The sequence below is a fragment of the Hylobates moloch genome, unplaced genomic scaffold (assembly GCF_009828535.3).
Source record: "Hylobates moloch isolate HMO894 unplaced genomic scaffold, HMol_V3 SCAFFOLD_10, whole genome shotgun sequence".
Classification (NCBI taxonomy): Eukaryota; Metazoa; Chordata; class Mammalia; order Primates; family Hylobatidae; genus Hylobates; species Hylobates moloch.
The window spans coordinates 19,571,557-19,589,063 of NW_026652285.1; the positions used below are offsets into that span (position 1 = coordinate 19,571,557).

General features: G+C 49.3%; 1 protein-coding gene across 1 annotated transcript; it reads left to right on the forward strand.

The window, feature by feature from the left end:
- Nucleotides 1–788: 788 nt before the first annotated feature.
- On the forward strand, nt 789–10,872 carry TAC4 (tachykinin precursor 4). The gene is made up of 5 exons (XM_032163289.2): nt 789–962; nt 4,688–4,781; nt 7,290–7,322; nt 8,933–8,996; nt 10,183–10,872. The coding sequence occupies exons 1-5, from the start codon at nt 840–842 to the stop codon at nt 10,193–10,195; spliced, it is 327 nt and encodes a 108-aa protein (XP_032019180.1). The 5' UTR covers nt 789–839; the 3' UTR covers nt 10,196–10,872.
- Nucleotides 10,873–17,507: the final 6,635 nt, after the last annotated feature.

The window sequence follows — 17,507 nt, forward strand, 5'->3', positions numbered from 1 at the left end:
AATGAAGGACCATGAACGCCACACTAGGGAGCTTGAATTCACTCAATGGCAGTGAGGAGACACTGGAAGCAGGAGAGACAAGTCAGTTTAGGGACTTAGAAAGATCACTTTGACAACAGGGGAAAGATCATTTAGAGCCAATGACGCTTGAAACCTGCAGCCATTTTTCTGGCAAATCCCAATTCCCACTCGTGAGGAGCCTCATTTCTTTAAGCAATGTGTTATTTCTCTTAGAGCAAGACATGTGTTCTTTTGCACACACAGGGACTATTGATGGAGGAGAATGCCGGAGAGGAGGGGGCTCAAAGACAGGAAGAGGAGACAGAAAGGGGATACTGCTAATTTCCAGGGAGAGGCCTCTCTGTACAGGGGAGCAGAGCACCAGGTAGGGAGAAGGCATATGGCCCCCTCCCTTATTTCTAAGACGAGAAGGTCCCCTCAGGGTTTCCAGCCTGGAAGCTGCAAGCTCCAGGTCCCACACACTGCCCCACTGTGCACCTGCCACCAGGGAAACAGCCAAAGGTGAGGCAGGTGTCGCATCAGAGTGTTAAGCCCTGGGATCAAATGTTAGGGGGCAGCAGTGGAAGAGGTCTGATCCCTCCCCCTGAGCAGCTCCTAATATCATTGGTCTGTCCAGCCAGGGAGGGAGGGGAGTCACAGAAACTGGCCTGGGGATCAGTTAAGCTGAAGGAAGCAATCAGGAAAAGCTGGAAGGACCAGAAAACAGGGGGAGTTTCCCCTACCTACACTCAGGGAGCCAAAGAGCAAACCAAAGCCTGCAGGAGGCGTCTTCAGGCTGAGAGTGGCTCCCAGAGGTTCCAGGACAGTGCAGGCTCACCATGCTGCCTTGCCTTGCCCTGCTTCTCCTGATGGAGCTGTCCGTGTGCACTGTGGCAGGTGATGGTGGAGAGGAACAGACACTCAGCACTGAAGCAGAGACCTGGATAACTGTGGCCTTGGAGGTACTTTTGGGGAGAGGCACTGACCAGGGCAGGGGATAATCGGCAGTGCAGAGGCAGAAGATCCCCTGCATGGCTGCTGGGAGAGCAGGCAGCCTGCAAGGCAAGTTGTCTGACTCTCTATCATGGGTAGATTCAAGGCTATGAGCCCTGGCCTGGCAGAACTCCGAAGTGTGTGTGGGTGTGTGTGTGTGTAAGAAATACTTATTTAACACACAGTATATTTCTGGCACTGTCTGAAATGCTTTATAAATATTAACTCAATCCACCCATCAACCTCATGGGGAAGGTATCATGACTACTCCCCATTTCACAGATAAGGAAACTGAGGCACAGAGAAGTCAAGTAGTTTGTCCAAGGTCACACAGCTTCAAAAGCACAACTACACACTTTGCCCAAGGTCTGATTCTGTGTATCTGTGCATCTGAGGAGCTTTTCCAGAATTTTTTTTCAAGGGGATCAACTTAAACAGGACCACTATTTGGTCTCACATGTAGAAATGACCCAGCATCTGCACTACCCCCACTCCTGCCTGACAATCTGATTGGGGAGGCAAAGATCCTGACCTCAGGGGTTCCCTAATCAGACAAGGGACAGCTACCAACAGGCCAGAGACAAAGATGGGTAAATAAGAGGCCAGTGCTCAGGGAAGGCTTCCAGGGGGGCAGACAGGACAAGGCTGGGCCTGGCTCCTCCCATTCCCAGGATGGTAAGGACACTGGGGTGGCCTTGGCTTGCGGTCCTGGGCCATGGTGAGGTCCTTGGAGGTGCTTAGAAATGGAGCCACAGGAAGAGCCATCACATGGACAGTCCTGCATGGTGGGTTTCCTTTCCGGTTTGTCTGAACCTGGAAGTGTGTGCAGTGAGGAGAAGGTAGCAGGGCTAGGAGTGTCTCCACTGACGCCTGCTGCTTTCTGGACATCAGTTTCCTCACCTGCAAAACGGAGGAGGGAAGTGACCCCCCCAAGGCTTTTCTCCAGCTTTGACATGCTTTATAGAGTCAGTGCCAAACATCAGGGTACCTGGTCTAGAGACAGAAGCCTTGCTGGGTGATGGGGCCTCACTACGCAGCCCCATGGGAAACGTTAAAAACTTCAACTAGTGCTGCTGGACCGCCTCCCAAAAGCACCTCATCCTGCAGCTGGGTCTAATCCTTATTCTCCTTTCACTCTCCTTTAATATCATATCCCTCTGCTTCCCAAAATACAGGGCTTGGAATATGGGAGGAGAGCCTGGGTTAGAAGTCAGGAAGAACTTACAAACACTGTGGGATGCTAAGCATAATATAAGTGACGGCCGGCTGTGGAGTCTCATGCTTGTAATCCCAGGACTTTGGGAGGCAGAGGCAGAAGGACTGCTGGAGGCCAGGAGTTCAAGATCAGCCTGGGCAACATAGAAAGACCCCATCTCTACAAAACATAAACAAAATTTGCCAGGCATGATGATGCACATCTGTGGCCCCAGCTACTCAAAAGGCTGAGGTGGGAGGATCACTGGGGCCCGGGAAGTTGAGGCTGCAGTGAGTCGTGCTTGTGCCTCTGCACTCCAACCTGGGCAACACAGCGAGACCCTGTCTCAAAAAAAAAAAAATGAGGTAACAGGAATGGGGCATGATTGCATCACTTACCTCCCTTGCTCTCGGGGTTCCCCCAACCTGTAGTCATCACTGGAGTTGAGGATTTGGGTTAAATGTATATGGAGGGCTCTGGGTGGGGGCAGGAGTCCTTTCAGAGTGAATGGGAACCAATGTCTCTGAATGCCGCCCCCCCCAACGCCAGGCACAGAAACCTAGTGGGGGAGAAAGGTCGGTCCTATTGAATTCATAAGTGGCCATTCTCTCCAGCTTGCACCTGAAGGCTGCCTCTTACGCCAAGGCAAAGTGGTTTTCATGAGCTTTTCAGAAATGGGTCCAAATCTCCAAAGAGACTTTTCTAGTTCTTGGCCAGGCTGGGTGACTCCAGCTCAAGATAGCTGCCCCAGCCACTGACATCCTGGTGGGGTGGGAGGGAAGCAGATGGGAAGTGAGTGAATTAGTCCAAGGCTTAGAAAATAATCCATTCCTGATCCTGAAAGGTGCGACAACACAAGTTGTGAGAACAAGAGGGTTTACATCGTCCCTAGCCAGGCCCCTGCTGGTCCCAGGAGCTCCAGAGCTACCCCTAGAGAAACTGGGGATAGAAGAAAGAGCCTCTGATCCAAGCCCAGCTCCCAGCCTCCTGGCAGGCAGCTCGCATTACTCTAGGGCTCTGTTTGCCTATCTTTAGCTTTCCTGGAAAAGGGGACTCCAGCCCCTTCCCTATTCCCAGACTCTCAAAGAAAGGACTCCTCATTCGGCATTCTGTGTCCCATGTGTGCTGGGCTCCTATGTGTGCAAGGCTCAGTGCCAGGAACTGGGGATACAGACATGTGAAGACAGTCGAATGCATGTCACCCACTGTCACTCTCTCAACTAGGGAGCAACTCTCCCTTTCAGCAGAACTGAGCAAGCCCCAGTTCAGAAGTTCAGGTTAAGGTCAGAGAGGGAGAAGGCTTTGGCCAAGGTCACAGAGGCTAATGGAAGAATGAGAATGTCAATCCACAGTCCTTGGTTGAGGACGCCATCAGCGCAACGATTAAAATGTCTTTGCCCAGGGTAATAGCCTCCACCCCCAGACCACATGCCATTTCCTTCCGGGAGGCCCAAGCTCTAAGGCAAGGGAAATCTGGGACAATGGGGGAAGTGCCTGGGGAAGAGAGGTGAGTGGGCATTAGAGTAGGGATAAGGAGGGGAAGCAGTCCTGCCTTGCCTCCTGGGGACCCACGGTGAGTTCACTGGCTGCCCTCTCCTCATCTGTTGGAGACACTTCCCAAGATAGAGCAGAACCAGTACTGTGAAGTCAGACTTTGAATCTTGGCTCAGCCTCTTCCTGTGTGACCTTGGACAAGTCACTTAACCTCCTTACATTTCAGTTTCTCCATCTGTAAAATGCGGGGGCTGGGGGCAATCATAGTTTCTATTAGCTATGGTGGTTGTGAAGATTAAATGAGATTATGACTGCAGTGTTTCAGATCAGCCTTTGAGCCTGAGTTCAACTTCTGGTTCCACCTCTCACTTCCCAGCTGGGTGACCTTGGATAATTCTTTCTTTTTGAGACACAGTCTCGCTCTGTCACCTAGGCAGGAGTGCAGGGGCAGGATCTTGGCTCACTGCAGCCTCTGCCTCCCAGGTTCAAGCAATTCTCCTGCCTCAGCCTCCTGAGTAGCTGGGATTACAGGTATCTACCACCACGCCCAGCTAATTTTTGTATTTTTATTAGAGACGGGGATTCACCATGTTGGCCAGGCTGATCTCGAACTGCTGACCTCAAGCGACCCACCCATCTCGGCCTCCCAGAGTGCTGGGATTACAGGTGTGAGCCACTGCGCCCAGCCAAACAATTCTTTAACCTGTGTCTCGGCGTTTTCATGTGTAAAATGACAGTAACAGTACTTAGGGTACTGTTTTCATGGTGTTTTGGTGAGGTTTAAATTAGTTACTAGATTAACGTGCTCAGAACATAGTAGGTGAAATGTTAGCTATTATTACGAGGATGTGCAGTACTGTGTAAACTATGCAGAAGTGCCCAGTGCCAGTGCACAGCGAGTGTCTGCTGACAACCAGCTGTCACTCCTGAGATTGCCATTGCCCAGGCTGGCCTCCCCGTCTGCTGGACAACCTCCCAACTCTAACACTAACTCTGCTTCTTCAGGAAGGCGCTGGCCCCAGCATTCAGCTCCAGCTGCAGGAGGTGAAGACGGGCAAGGCAAGCCAGTTCTTTGGGCTGATGGGGAAGCGAGTGGGAGGTGAGTGACAATGACAATGGAGCCCAGCAAGCAGGGGTTCTGAGTGGGTTCTGCAACATAAAGCAGTGGCCCTAAGTCAAAGCCCAGGAACTGGGGTCAGGTACTCCAGTCCAGTAGGGGTCGCTCATGAGATGGGGTGGCACAGACTGTCCATAGAAATTATCATCCAGGCCAGGGGGCAGTGGCTCACGCCTGTAATCCCAGCACTTTGGCAGGCCAAGGTGGGTAAACCATTTAAGGTCAGGAGTTTGAGACCAGCCTGGCCAACATGGTGAAACCCCATCTCTATTAAAAATACAAAAATTAGACAGGCATGGTGGCACGTGCCTGTAATCCCAGCTACCCAGGAGGCTGAGGCAGTAGAATCGCTTGAACCCGGGAGGCAGAGGTTCAGTGAGCCAAGATCATGCCACTACACTCCAGCCTGGGCGACAAAGCGAGACTCCATCTCAAAAAAAGAAATTAGCATCCAACCAGGACACTTTGGGGAGTGTTAGTAATTATGCCAGGAAACAGGTGTAAACCACACTGTTCCCAACAATGGGGAGCACGGTCACCTGAAGGGTGGGGGCACAGGCTCTGCACCCTGGGTGGTGCCTTCCATGCTCTGGATGACTCTGGGGAGTGGCAATGAAGCTAGAGACCAGTCTGGATGTGGGCAAAGCCACAAGCCAAGCTTTCTAGTCAATTTTCTTTGGCTGAAACAAAATTACTAACTTAAACCTGTGTTCCCTGAGGGCACTTTCAACTCAGGAGTCCTGTCCTCGGGGGACCAGGAGAAAATACTCTGCACACCGAGCAGTTTTCTCTTATTGTCAATATTGTATTTTTTAAGTGGTAATGCTCCGTGTTGGCTTGGTGTGAAAAAACTGGCACTTTTACACTGTCTATTTGGACAACACATTGGCAATATCCAGGAAAGCTGGAAATGTGCTTACCTTTCTGACCCAGAGTCTCGCGTCTCAGGTAGACATGCTGTTGCTACATGAGCCCTGAGGGTGTTCACTGCCAACATGCTTGTAATAGCAAGAATTCGGAAATAACATAAACACCATCAATCAGGGAATGGTCAAAATCTATCAGGCATATCCTTAAACCTTGTGGCCATTAAAGAGAATAAAGCAGACCCATAGAAAGATATGGAAAGATCTCCAAGATACATGGTTAAGTGGTAAAAAGCATGTTACAGATCAATATTCAAGAGAAGCCTACTTGTTTTTAAAAAACGACATACACGCAGATATGCAAATGCATGGGGAAAGTTCTAGAAGGATAAATATCAAACTGTAAACAGTGGTTACTTCAAGGACAGGAAGTGGAGATGAGGGGGAGAAAGGGAAGAGAGACTTTAAATTTTACTTGTACAAACCTTTTCAAAATAGTGGATGTATTCAAGGACTGCTTTTGTAATAAAAAAAAAATACGCATATAAAAATAGAGTAAACCAACTTGTTACCAAGCACTTTTGGCCTTAGTTTCCTCTTCTACAAAATGAGTTTTGAACTGAGCCATTTCAGACTTCTTTTTTTTTTGAGACGGAGTCTCACACTGTCACCCAGGCTGGAGTGCAATGGCGCGATCTCAGCTCACTACAACCTCTGCCTCCTGGGTTCAAGCAATTCTCCTGCCTCAGCCTCCCAAGTAGTTGAGATTACAGGCACCCACCACTATGCCTGGCTAATTTTTTGTATTTTTAGTAGAGATGGGGTTTCACTATGTTGGCCTGGCTGGTCTCGAATTCCTGACCTCGTAATCCGCCCACCTCGGACTCCCAAAGTGCTGGGATTACAGGTGTGAGCCAACATGCCCGGCCCATTTCAAACTTCTTTTCCAAATCCAACAACCCATGAAGAATGGGGGATGGGAATGTCAGAGAAAATACTTCTTGAGCACCTACTATGAGGCTGAGGCGGGAAGATCACGAGGTCAGGAGATCAAGACCATCCTGGCTAATGCGGTGAAACCCCGTCTCCACTAAAAATAAAAAAAAAATTAGCCGGGCGTGGTGGCGGGTGCCCATAGTCCCAGCTACTCAGGAGGCTGAGGCAGGAGAATGGCGTGAACCTGGGAGGTGGAGCTTGCAGTGAGCCGAGATCACACTACTGCACTCCAGCCTGGGCGACAGAGTGAGACTCTCAAAAAAAAAAAAAAAAAAAAAAAAAAAAAAAAAAAAAAAAAAAAAAAAAAGATTAAATCTCCACAATAACATCCCCCTTATCACAAGCGGGGAAACTAAGGCTCAGATAGGTTAAGCACTTTTCCCAAGGATGCCCACCCGGCTGGCACCAGGTGCCAGTGACCCCAAAGTCTGTGCACTTCCAGCCACTCCACACTGCCCCCTACCAGCACACTCCTACTCCCATAGAGGATAGCTGGGGATGACTAGAATTCTACTGAAGACCCACCAATGCACCGACCCTCAAAGAACTGGAGCCTTTCCCACCTCACCAAGCCCCCAGGGAAGCAGTGCAGTCCGAAGTCCTCATTCCTTCTTTCTCCTTCCCCCAGGAAGACCTCTGATCCAGCCAAGGAGAAAAAAAGGTAAGTACTGCCCAAACCCGCCCTCAACATGCCCCCTGGGGAGGGTTGAGTTGTCCTCAGCACAAACAAACCAGGTGAGTGAGGGGAGATGCTCTGGCCAGGGGCAGGCCAGGTTGGCATTGCTGTGCAAAGGTGGGGCCAGTGTGGTTTGGCCATGCTAGGCTTTCTGGTTGTTTCCTTAAGAGGGGTGGTCCTCAGGAGCGGCTGCAGGGATAGGAATAGACAGTGATGCATCTAGTTAGACCAGCGTTTCAAAATTACCTTAGGTCTAAAGCCTGGAATTAGAAAAAAAAAAAAAAAAAAAGTCAACCACTAGAGATAAGAGTGCTTAAAGCTTCAAACCATGGCACCCAGATGATCTTAAAAGTGCAAATCTGGGCCAGGCAGTGGCTCACGCCTGTAATCTCAGCACTTTGGGAGGCCAAGACAGCCAGATCACCTGAGGTCAGGAGTTCGAGACCAGCCTGGCCAACATGGTGACTAAAAATACAAAATACAACTAAAAATGCAAACGTTAGCCTGGTGTAGTGGCAGGTGCCTGTGGTCCCAGCTACTTCGGAAGCTGAGGTTGGAGAATCACTTGAACCCAGGAGGCGGGGGTTGCAGTGAGCCGAGTCCAGCCCGGGTGACAGAGGGAGACTCTGTCTCAAAAAAAAAAAAAAAAAGTACAAATCTAAGAAGCCACTACTCTGCTTAAATCTTGCAGTGAAAAGGGAAAAACAAAATCAAAAGAAAATAAACCAACTGGCCGGGTGGGTGTGGTGGCTCACACCTGTAATCCCAGCATTTGGGAAGCTGAGGTGGGTGGCTCACCTGAGGTCAGGAGTTCGAGACCAGCCTCTCTACTAAAAAATAAAAATTACCCGGCTGGTGGCAGGTCCTGTAACCACTACTGGAGGCTGAGGCAGGAGAACCTTGAACCAGGAGGGAGGGAGGGAGAGAGAGAGAGAGAAAGAGGAGAAGAGAACAGAAGAGAAGAGAAGAAAAGAAAAGAAAAGAAAAGAAAAGAAAAGAAAAGAAAAGAAAAGAAAAGAAACCAAACTGTACCTTCCACTCCCTCAGTGCTCTCAAGACCAAGTCTAGTCCCCTAATGCGACTCACCACATCCTTCAGGCCTGCCTCACTGACTTGACTCCTAGCCCCATCCTAACCAGCTCTCCTTCCCTGACCTCCTGCCCTACACAGACAGAGCTTGTCTCCATGGCCTAGCGCGACCCTGTTCCTGGCACACTGCACTACACTGTCTTGCTGGGTCACATGGCTGGCTGGTGTCCCCAGACTGGAAACCCCCCAACAGGCAGGCATCAGGTCTGCTGTCGCCTCAGTATCTCCAGTTCCCAGCAGTTTCTGCCTGTTAGAAGCACCGCTAGGTGTTTGTGAAGGGAGAGCAGAGGGAGAATGGAGGAGGGGGAGGAGGGAATCAATGAATGAACCAGTGAATAAATTAATCAGTCCATGGTGTTTCCTCCCCTCTCAGGATGACAGAGAAATGATTCCATCTGCAAGGCCCCAGCCCTGGCCCTGGCCCTGGCCCCGCCCTTCCCTGGTTCCCAAGACAGCCTACCTCTGCTGCCTCTCTCTTCTCTACCACTTCTCCCTCCCACTGCCAGCATGTCAGCTGCAACACATGTGTCAGCTGCCCCCTCCTGGGCAAGAGAAGCCTGTCCACAGAAGGTAGGCAAGGAGCGCTGGTGGTTGCAAGGGCATCATGGGAAAATGGCTAGACACTTTGCTGCCAGTCTCCAAGGTGGGAGCTGGGCAGCTAGACAGACTGGCTCCCCACAAGCCATCATGGGGAGGCCCCCAGGGGATGAAGTTGAGTGCAAGGAGGTGGTCCCTTTGATGATCCAAGACTGAAATTGCTGTGGCCCAGAAGCTGCACACTCCCCACCCATGACACACCCAGGCACACTCTGCCCTGCCCCCACCCCTGCCCCTCAGGGCCAGCTGAAACCACGGGGACTGATGCCTAGTTTTCCAGACCTTGGAACATCCCCTATTCCCTCACTGTTTGCAAAGCTCTAATCGTTGATCGTTACACTAATCATTGATCATTAGAGGGTCATGCCTTTAGTCTTCAGAGATTTTCTGCCTTCAACAACTGTAAATAAGTGCAGATCACTCTGGGAGGAATAACACCATAAGCAGTTACCAGCTCACACTTTCTAACAGAGGCCACGCCCCCAATGGTTCCAGAGGACCAGGCATGAAAGTATGTAAATCAATCAGGTTGGGGAAAGGTCACAGCTCAAGTGAGCGGGCAGTGGGTGCCCCGGCAGGTCACAGACACTGAGCTCCAGTCTGCCTTCCCTAGTGCCTAACCTCTTCCACCCGAGCTGCAGACTTCTGGACCCCTCGCCTCCCTAGCACCCCTGATAGAACACCTGCTCGACTCATTCCATTCAATAGCCATGGAAGTCACCTCAATAACAAATAGAGATGAATGTTCCTCCATGCATGGTGTGGGCAGGAATATTAGGAGTCAGTCATCATTTTTCAGAGATGGAAAGCTACTGGCCCAAAGTCACATAGTGAGCCGATAACAGAGCCAGGACTAAACTGTGTCTCCTGCTTCCTAGTCCATGTCACCTGCCATGTTCCCAGGATTCTTGGATAGCCTTCCCCACCTTTAAAGAGGATAACTGAGGGTGGGCTCCGTCCATGCTCTGGAGGCATTAGCAATTGAATAATGGAAGATATGACAGATGAGCCTGTAATTCCATTGCCCTAGATATCTCCAGACAGGAGAGAGGGGTTAGGAAGATGAAGGCCTTCAATGCAACTAGGGAAGACTTCTAAGGGTGGAGGAGCCAGACAAGACGCCCCACTAACCATGGTTCATATACCAAACTCTCCCCAGGCAGAGAGGATGAGGCCCAAGGTTCAGAGTAAAAGCCCCCACCGAAGACTTCCCAGAGGACACGGTGCCACTTCTTCCTACCTGGATGTCACAGCTGACAAGCCGGCAGGCCAACTCTCTTCTGTGTCTCCTGTCCTCATCGCTGGCACTTCACACAAGGCCCACACTGAACCCACTGGGCTTCTTCCTGGACTCTCCGTGTCAGGCAGCAGTCCTGCATAAATGCACAACTTCGCCGTTGCAAGCTGCATTGACTCTGCCCTCCCTGACACTCAGAGCTGGCATCTCACTGCACAGCAGTGAGGAGACTCGCACACTCTGTATCCTGTGCCTAGCACACAGTAGGTGCTCAATAAATGAGTGACCAGTGAACGGCTCCTTCTCTGGTGCACAGCAGAGGGCAGGAATGGCCTGGGCTCTGTAGCCTGTTCAGTGGCCTCACTGGTATATCAACAGGCCAAGAGTCCTTTTGCAGAATCGCAGAGAAATACTGAACAGCCCTGGTCCTGCCCCCAGGTGGGAAAACAGGCTTGGGACACAGGTAAGGATGACAGAAACAGGAAAGAGACCAAGACGGGATGGGAAGGTATTGTAGGCATTTTGGAAGGGAAGGGATTTGAAAACAAGGGGTCTTTCTTCTCTTTAGGGTCCTCTGAAGCCCCAGCCTGAAAGAAGACACCCTCTCCCTACTCATAGACATGATCTCAAGGGCTCAAATCCACGTGTCTTCTGACTCGGAGAACAGGGTCCCAGGTTATTCAATCGTCTCGTATAAAGTGACCCTTCAACTAACTGCCTTGTGGTTAAGACACAGCCCCATTCTTGAGCACCTTAGAAGAGCAAAACAGCTCCCAACCTCAGGGAGCCCCAGACTGAGGAGGCAACTGTCCCTGCAATAGCAGTTTACAGGCAGGTGGGACACAGGGGACCCCTTAGAAAGCAGCACGTGAGCCAGCATGAAATCCTGGAGGCAAACCTAGGTCCTAAATGTGGAGGTGCTGAACCAAGGAATGCACTGGGAATTGTGTGTGGGTCCAGCAGTAAAGGAGGCTCATTAATTCACTAGGCTACAAAGCATTTAGCTTCTGTGTCCCTCTCTCCAAAAAAAAAAGAAAACAGGTTAGGAATTTTTCTGGGTGTTTGATTCTTTGCAGGCAGGTAGAGGGGAGGTGGGAGCTGGGCTATGTTGAAAAGGAAGGGGGCCGGGCACGGTGGCTCACGCCTGTAATCCCAGAACTTTGGGAGGCTGAGGCAGGCAGATCACGAGGTCAGGAGTTCGAGACCTGCCTGGCCAACATAGTGAAACCCCATCTCTACTAAATATATAAAAATTAGCTGGGCATGGTGGCATGCACCTGTAGTCCCAGCTACTTGGGAGGCTGAGGCAGAAGAATCACTTGAACCTAGGAGGTGGAGGGTGTTGTGAGCCAAGATCGCACCACTGCACTGCAGCCTGGACAACAGAGCGAGACTCTGTCTATAAAAAAAAAAAAAAAGGAGGGGGAAGCAGGCGTGCTGATACAGAGGGCAGGACCCTTCTGTGGGTGCCAGAAAAGGCTTTAGAGACAACAAAGGTGGCTGCAAGGAGGAGGCCAAATGGCACCAGCATAGGCAGGAAGAGTCCGTGCACTTAACCTGTAGTGAGGTAGTCTCTCTCCCAAGACTGACTGTTCACTGTGAGCCCCAAATAAACCCCAGGGCCCCATTTTCTCCATCTTCACACCTTGCCATCATGTCCAGCAATGAATATGGGAGTGGGAGCCAGTGCAAGCCTCCTCTCCTTGGAACTCTGTCACTCCTGCAGAATTTTCCAGTTAATATACTTCCCATCTCACCCACTCCTAACCTCCTAACCCACCAGGTATCCCTGGTGCCTGCCTCACCCCATCCAGCCACCGGTGAGGTGCCAAGAGGTGGTTCACCGCAATAACCCAACTCAAAGCACCAGCAAAGAGGACTGAAGACCTCATTCTTGTGTTTGAAGTCGGGGACATTTAGGAAAAAAGTGAACTCATCAAACAGTTTCATCTATGTGCCAGCATTTCACTAGGAACTCCGATGAGACTGGGGATATGAATGAAGTGTGAGATTGGAATTCGCCCTTGAAGACCTCACAGTATTATAGGAGAGCCAAGATGTACTAACGGACGCAAATTCCGCCTTCTGCTCCCCAGTCCTACCTTTCTCAAGCTCACCACGTTCACTCCTGCTTCTGGCTTCTGCACATGCCATTCTTTCCATCCTGGTGAGTGAATTCTTTGCCAAGATCCATTTCTCTGTAAAGGTTTTCCAGCCCAGGAAACACTCGTCCATTCCCTCCTTGGCATTCCCGAAATGCCTTACAAGTTCTTTCATTCAGCACTTCCTCTATGTTACAATGTTGATGTTATAATTAATGATTTACCTCCCCTGCAAAACAGGGTTTCTGAAGAACACAGACCACATCTTATTATCTTTGTGCCCTCAGCGCCAACAATAGTGCTTGGCACATGAGAGGTCCCTGGAGAGCATTGTGACAGACTCACATTTCCTGTCCTCAAGGAGTCTGTCTCTAGAGAGCCAAACTTAATACAAGTAACTGAAATAAATAGTAGCAGCTGCTACTTACTGAACACGTCCCACAGTTCTTGCTCAACCTGTCCATACACTGAACTGTTGATCCACTGCCCCAAAACTACTCCTCATCATCTTCCACATCTCTACAAACGGCATTTCCACGCACCCAGCTACAAACCTGGGAGTTCCCCTCAATTCCTCACACCTAACTCATTATCCCCTAGCTGATGAACCTTCCACAATCTATCTTGAGTCCACCTACTTCTTGCCATCTTGTCACTGTTGGTAGCAGCCACCCTCCTCCCTTGTCTTGGAGGGCAGTAGCCTCCTGGCAGACCTCCTTGTTTTCCACCCTCCTGCCAGCCAGCCACCCCCAGCCTTTGTCCACCAGAGAGTGACCTTTTAAAATGGGAAATAGGATCGCATCCATTCCTTGTTGGCCACAGTCCAACAGTGTCCTAGCATACACTTGACATTCTTGCAGAAACCTCCAGGGCCCTGTGCTCTCTAGTCCCTCTCCTCTGTGTTGTCACACTCATCACCAGGCTCTCTCAGACACACACACCAAATGCTGGCCTGCTCTGGGATCTGGACACTGCCCCAGTCCCTCTACTCCATATTGCCCCCACCCTGCTAACTCATCTTTCAGCTCCCAGGATAAAGGCCCTTTTTTAGACAGGGCTTACCACTGGTTCCCCAGACTCAACTTATTCCCACCTTAGATGGTGGGCACAACAGAACTTGTTTACTGACTACATGAGTGAATATATGGCAGGCACTGCAAGAGAATTTCCCACAATTTTATCCCCATTCTGCCAATGTGGATAAGCCACTTGCTTGAAGTTACAAAGGAAATGACAGCCAGGATTTAGGCTACGGTGGCTTGACTTCACATGCATCAACCTCCACACTTGGTCTATGCCATCATAGTTCAGACAAATCTCAAGCAGAATTAGGGGCCTATTTGGGTGGGAAAGAAACATTTCCAAAAGCCCTACCCCAAGACACCAGTCCAAGAGGCTCCTTCCAGATCAAATCATTTCAGGAAATGTTACATCCTGTTGTCTTCTTGGAAAACCCCAAAGCCCATTAGCCTACTGAAGGTTTTGGGAAATCTTCCAGTCAAGAAACATACTGGTATTATCTTTATTTTTTTTATTTTTTGAGACAGGGTCTTGCTCTGTCACCCAGGCTGGAGCACACTGGTGGGATCTCAGCTGACCACAGCCTTGACTTCCTGGGCTCAGGTGATCCTCCTACCTCAGCCTCCCGAGTAGCTGGCACTACGGGTGCACACCACCACGCCCAGCTAATTTTTTTGTAGAGATTGGGTCTCCCTATGTTGCCCAGGCTGGTCTCGAACTCCTGGGCTCAAGTGATCCTCCCACCATGCCTGGCCTGATACTAACTTTGGAAACACTCTGTGTTTTCCAAATTTATTTGACCACAGAACTTTTTGCCTGTACTTTGGTATTTAATGGAACACACTTCATGGAACATTGAAGTGGAGGCTCAGTAAATACAAGAAAGGGAATAATAGACTAATCCTGTTGCACGTTGAGGTTATGTGTAAGGGAATGATGAAAGCTATGTAGGTTGAGTCAGCTTACAGAAAGACTTGAAAGCCAGGATAAACATGAACTTATTAATCCACTGAACAATGAGAAGCCACATGAATTCTGGAGCAGGCAAGTGATGAGCAGTATCTCGACAGCAGAAGAAGGCTGGGCACAGCGGCTCATGCCTATAATCCCAACACTTTGGGAGGCCAAGGCAGGCTGATTGCTTGAGCTCCGCTTGAACCAGCCTGGACAACACGGCGAAACGTCTCTACTGAAAATACAAAAAGTTAGCCGGGCATGGTAGTGCACGCCTGTGGTCTCAACTACTCTGGAGGTTGAGGTGGGAGAATCGCTGGAGCCTGGGAAGGCGAGGCAGCAGTGAGCCGTGATCGCACCACTGCACTCCAGCCTGGGTGACAGAAGGAGACCCTGTCTCATAAATCAATCAATCAATCAATACATACATACATACAGAAGGATATTCTTCAGTTTTCCTGATCCGCTTAAGGAAGTGGCTAAGAATTCCAAGGCCAGCTAGTTATCTCAGAAGCAATTTGACTGACAGCGAAGACACGATAAATAACCAAACAAGGTGAACTGACTGAGGCTGCCATTTACACAGAACATAAACAGTGTCCCCTGGAATTGCACAAGGTGGTAGCCTTCTTCTAGGCACATCTGGCTTCCAATCAACCTACAGGGCAAACTGAATTCCAGCCCTTTAGTTTCCGAAGTCCCCTTGTTTCACTTCTCGATTGCCATGTATCAAACCATTCCAAAACGTGTGGTTAAAACGGTATTCTCATAATTCTCTTGGTTAACAGGACTCAGCTAGATGTCTTTAGTGTCATGTGGCATCAGCAAGGGCCACTCATGAGGGTGCATTCAGCTGGGAGTCTGATGGGGTTGAAACCTTCAAGAGACACAAGTCTGGGCTTTTAGTGCTGTGACTAGAGCACCTTGGTTCTCCTATGCATCGTCTCTCACCATTCAGTAATGTAGCCCAAGCTTCTCGTTTGGAAACATGTCAGCTCATTTTCAAGAGCAAAAGTGGAAGCTGCCAAAATATCACTTCCATAATATCCTATTAGTCAAAACAAGTCACAAGTTCAGCCCACACTGAGGAAAAAAACAGACCTTATTGGAAGTAGCACGTGCACAGAGGATGAGAGCAACTGTTGGTGGCCATCTTTGGAGATGATCTACCACACCTCTAAATCTGTGAGATAAGAGTGTAGGTTTCTGATAACTTTGGAATTGAATGTATGGTAAGCTGTTTCCAGAAACAAACGCCCAATTAAGAACAAAGACTGGTTTCTTGGAATGAACATGACTTGTCGAGGATAAAGATGTTTATATCTCACATGGAACATTTGTGAGGAGCCATGGAGCCAGAGTTGTGCAATAGTACAGGTTATTTTCTCCATTCTTGGGCACAAGTAAACAAATCCCCAAACCCCCAAATGGTAACATGACCTGGACTTAAAGATATTGCACAAGAGGTTAGGGGCAAACTGATGTTTTGGCACCAGGGACATTTCTCATCGCTGGGCAATCCTTTGTTTCCTTCTTGGTGACATTCATTGGGATTTTGTTGCAGATACCACACAGGAAGAAGGCTATTAAATTGCCCCTATCAGCAGGAAACAGTCTGGAGGAGGCAGTCACACATAATTTTGTGGAAGAAAGTGCTGAGGCAAAACCAGTTGAGGTCCGATTCCATGATCCCAATGAACAGCAAAGAGTGGCTTCTAGAAGTCCTAGCACACATCACATACTATCATTCAGCAAAGTAGTTTTCATGTTTTATTCTCATGACATTCAACACTTTGATATGCTGTACATATGTACACCTGTGAGACACAAGAGGTAGAGGAAACTAATGCTGAGAGCCTCAGTGAGCCAGGCCTTCTCCCTGCTGCCATTCATTTCACTTGATGGGATTGGTTATTTGAGCCTGAGCACACTAAACTAGCTGAGAGTTGTGCGGTAAGAGGATTCCTGCTGTCTCACTGGGGCTTTTTCTCAAACCAGGGTTTCTTAACTCCATGTCCAAGGATGGACTTCAACGGCACAATTTCCTCAACTACAGACAAATGTGTGCATATTTACAAGGGTGATTTTTAAAAATCCAGTGCTTTAATTAGAGTCTCAAGGACAGAAGAAAAAAGTGGTAAAACGATCATGGCCGAGCTGTGCTGCTTGATCCTGGTACAGCTCGTGACACTTTGTTTTGACCCACCCCACCCAGAACTATAAGGACAAATCAGTACAAATCAAAGTTGAGGACAAGTCAAAAGCATCACCTTGTCATTTAAAGGTTATACCACACTGTTAAAAGTTACTTGGCTGGGCGCGGTGGCTCCTGCCTGTAATCCCAGCACTTCGGGAGGCTGAGGTGAGTGGATCACCTGAGGTCAGGAGTTCAAGACCAGCCTGGCCAACAGGGCAAAACCTCATCTCTACTAAAAACACAAAAATTAGCCAGATGAGGTGGTGGGCACCTGTAATCCCAGCTACTTGGGAGGCTGAGGCAGGAGAATCGCTTGAACCCGGGAGGCAGAGGTTGCAATGAGCCGAGATCATGCCACTGCACTCCAGCATGGGTGAGAGCGAGACATCGTCTTAAAAAAAAAAAAAAAAAAGGCCAGGCGTGACAACTCACACCTGTAATCCCAGCACTTTGGGAGGCTGAGGCGGGTGGATCACGAAGTCAGGAGATCGAGATCATCCTGGCTAACACGGTGAGACCTCATTCTACTAAAAATACAAAAAATTAGCCAGGCGTGGTGGTGGGCACCTGTAGTCCCAGCTACTCGGGAGGCTGAGGCAGAAGAATGGCATGAACCTGGAAGGCAGAGCTTGCAGTGAGCCAAGATTGCACCACTGCACTCCAGCCTGGGCGACAGAACGAAATTGTCTCAAAAAAAAAAAAAAAAAATTACTTAATATGACTCATTATCCCCAGATAAGAAATGAGAAAATAGCATGGAAGCATCAGGTGACCAGACCTCATGATAACAATGCCGAAAGTATGGGATTTGGACTCAGGGAAGCAAGGCTCTCTCATTCTATTGCTATAACACAGCAGCAAGACCACTATGAGCCTCACTTTTTCATCTGAAAGAAGACTATAATATCCACCTTACTGTGCTGTGGTGAGGAATGAAGAAAACTATGGAAGTAAAGGGACAGTGCTTACTAAAC